The following is a 3,604-nucleotide window of genomic DNA, read 5'->3' as shown; positions in this document are numbered from 1 at the left end:
CATTTAGTTGAAGATTATATTAATAAAAGAAGGTTTAACTAAAAAGATTACACTATCATGCATCTTAACTTGTTATAGTAATTTTATCTTATTTTCGAGATTACCATTTTTTATGAAGATTTCTTGTAAATATCACTTAAATAACTCATAGTGTAAAAAAATCTTTTACATGATTAATCTTAATAAAAATGGCAACAAGTAACAAGAATCAAATGAGATATAACTAGACTGTATAGTTTAGAAATCATAAAGTATTTACACAAATCAAAAGTGCACAATGACACAAATAAAATGACACTCAAAATTTCTCTTCCTTCCCTCATAGAACATAACTCAAAATTTTCTCTTTGGGGTTTCAACTTCCACCACCTATTTTTTTTGTTCCTTTTTTTTTTTAAAACATTAAAATAAATGCAAGCCCTCAACCCTAAACACAAACTTTATCTAACTCAAAACTCAAAAGCAAGACATACTATAAGAGTTTCTCTACTTTGTTTTTTTTTTGCATTCTCATTTTTTTCTATTTCTGCCTAATTGTTTCTGGCTGCTTTAGCTGTTAAGATGTCTAATATTTAACAGCTCCAATTTCTTTTCATGCTAATGGCATGAAACCTCTTGACTATATCTCCAATCTTCAACCACCAAAATGACCCAACTACTTACAATCTCTTTCCCCCCCACCATTTAATTTCTTTATTTGAAGTTGTGTTTGTGGGGTGCATTCTCAAATATCACACCAAAACTCTCATTCAGCCAAAAGGCTTTCCACTCAATATTCATCAATTTTTGTATCATTTAGCTTTCTCCTCTTAGCAACTGGACTACTATGTGAAGAATTAGCACATGATCCAACTCCTGATTCATCACTTTTGTAACTTAAACATGCAGCATCCAACACACCAATTGGACTTTGAGGAACAGATGGAATTGGTGCACTTGGTCCTTTAATAAAATCACTTGGTAAAGATAATTCTTGAATCAATTCAACACATTTCATAACTTTATCCTGCAAAAGCAAAGTAAAGAAGAAAGTTTTAATATTGTACATACTATTAAGTTAATCAACATGAAAATGATAGGATTGAAAAGTGAATAAATGATCAAAGTTGTACTAATGTTTTTTTTTGCCTATGCTTTTTTGGACCACTATTATTTACCTTTTGTACATGCTGAACTAGAGCAGATGTTGCTTTCTCACTGTCTATTGTCTCAGTTTTTACTGCAACTGAGATTGCCACTGCTGCTGCTATCTCAGAAGGCTTGTATTCCAAGAAGTGAATTCCTGCATTTAATTTTCACCAACCCACAGATTAGCCATCAGAAAACAAGCACAAATCAAGATCTTAATTATCTCAAGGAAAAATGAACCTTACCTTTTAGTGTGCTTAGTAAGAGTAGTACTGATTTATTGATTAAAGATCTTGTAGCAATTTTATCATCATTTATCTTCTTTAGGAAATAATCAATGAATGAGAATGGGGTTATAGCCTGCATTCTCCATTTCAATGTGCTCAACACAAGGAGTTCCATTCTTTGTATGGTTCTTGCTTCAAATACAAACTTTGCATCCTCAACCTGTAACGATCATCGCAAATTCACAACCATTAATTTAGCCAATGCCCAACAACAACAACACACCCACTCTAATTCCACAAGTGGGGTCTCGGGAGGGTGGTGCGTGTGCGGACCTTACGACCTTACCCTTACCTGGTAAGCCATTACCCGAAAGTTATAAATTTAAAGATACTTAAGATTTCTTGTAATATTTACCTGTAAATCTAGAGATAGAGGAACATCAGTCTCCTCCATTTTAGCAGCAAGAGACAAACAAGCTACACCTAGTAACTGCATCATCCAAGCTTTACCCTTCTATAAAAACAAGAACATATACTATTAGCAATGTGATTAAATGAAACTAAGAGTAATACTAAGTTCAGTAATCAAAAAAACTTACAGGTAAGTCATATGCAGAAAGAAATCTATCAAGGTAGTTGACAGCCAAATATGCACACATTGGCCCAAAACTGAAATGTGAATGAATCTGCAAATACCAATCCACCATTAGATTTACTTAATATCTACTCAAACCAAAATAAATACAAATAGTAACTGATAAACAATCACATTACACAAGAAGCAGAACAAGATAAGTAAAAAGGTAATAATCCAATAACAGACAGATAAGAATTTGGTGAAATAGGAAAAAAGACAAAAAAAAAATTAAAAGAGTGAAATCCCATTTCATTTAACGTATCAGCATTAGCTGACCATTAAACAAAACACCAAAAAGTATCCCACCAAAAAGTAAAACCACACACACACACACTCAAACCTCCCCTATCCCTCCCCCCCCCCCCCCAAAAGTTAAGATCACATAATATCAACCTCCTCCTTTTGGAACAAGAAAATTACATCATTGACACCCCCACCCCCCTTAAATACTGTTTAAGGAATCTTAATAACTCCATCAAACTCCATTAGCAACCAAAAAGACACATCTAAATATTTTAAACGTGAAATCTAATTAATCTAAGTGATTAAGAAACATTAATCAACAATTCCCATTTACAGAAAAAGGTTATGAACCAACCTTAGCAATCCAATCAAGAATCTCATCTCTAGCACCAATATCCAAATCACCATTTCTCAATCTATCAAAGTAATCAGCAGCAGCCATATGTTCACATTCTTTTTCAATAATCAAAGCTAAACACTCTTCACTCTGTAATGGTACACCAGTCAAAGATTCTTCCCCATAAAACAAGCTCTTGTTGTTTTCTTGACCATTTCGATGATTCCTAGAATACCATCTGTCTTCGTCAACAAATCCAACATCATCATCATCCTCATTGTAAAAAATACTGTTGTTGTCTTCTGCACACAAAAGACTAGAAACTGCACAATCCATACTTGGTGCCATTTAAATACCTCAAAAAAAAAAACTTTATCTTAGTATCAATCTTCACTTAAACAAAACAAGTTTCGTTCTTTAGTAGTATATCAAAATCTGTGTTTTAACAAAACAATTTCAGATATAAAAGGATGAATCTTGAGGAAGAAAATGGAGGAAAATGTTTGATAAAACAGAGTATTAGGACTGAGAAGAGATATAGCGGCTATGTAAAAGAAAAGGGTGTTCTTTATATTGGATTTTTAGGGCATATAGAGGGGGGGCAGAGAGGGGAAGAGGGCTGCAATGGAAGAAAAAGGAGAAATGGGGGGTGACAAAAATATAGACAAGAAGAAGTGGAAATATGTAAGATTAGAGAGAGAAAGAGAGAGTTTTGTTTAGACATTTATGTCATAAGCATATTTAGAAGACATATACGCCGATACGCGGAGATATGTATATGTTAATTATGTATCTGTATTAATACACTTCGCCTTTAGTAGAATTTAGATATAGTATCACTGTAATTATACACGGTACACACACATTTTCTTCTTCTTTTCTTTTGAAGTATAACTATAATGTATATATACATATAATAAATAACCATTTTTTCTTGTTTGAAAAATAATGGAGTATATGATTGGAAAAAAAAAATACTACAGGTCAATAATAAAAGGAGTACATCATTTGATGAGAATATTTTAAGAAATG

At 32.6% G+C, this 3,604-nt stretch overlaps 1 protein-coding gene across 1 annotated transcript; it reads right to left on the bottom strand.

Annotated features, from left to right (window-relative positions):
- Positions 1-216: 216 nt before the first annotated feature.
- LOC107778162 (cyclin-D2-1-like) lies at positions 217-3,125 on the bottom strand. Its single transcript, XM_016598367.2, has 6 exons — positions 2,591-3,125; positions 1,955-2,041; positions 1,771-1,869; positions 1,374-1,575; positions 1,158-1,282; positions 217-1,006 (listed from the first exon to the last, which is right to left on the bottom strand). Exons 1-6 carry the CDS (start codon positions 2,918-2,920, stop codon positions 770-772), a joined length of 1,080 nt encoding a protein of 359 aa, XP_016453853.1. The 5' UTR covers positions 2,921-3,125; the 3' UTR covers positions 217-769.
- Between the last annotated feature and the right edge of the window lie 479 nt (positions 3,126-3,604).

Source organism: Nicotiana tabacum, chromosome 12 (assembly GCF_000715075.1).
Source record: "Nicotiana tabacum cultivar K326 chromosome 12, ASM71507v2, whole genome shotgun sequence".
NCBI lineage: Eukaryota > Viridiplantae > Streptophyta > Magnoliopsida > Solanales > Solanaceae > Nicotiana > Nicotiana tabacum.
Note: the sequence above shows the minus strand (reverse complement) of the source record. Positions and strands in the feature narration are given on the sequence as shown.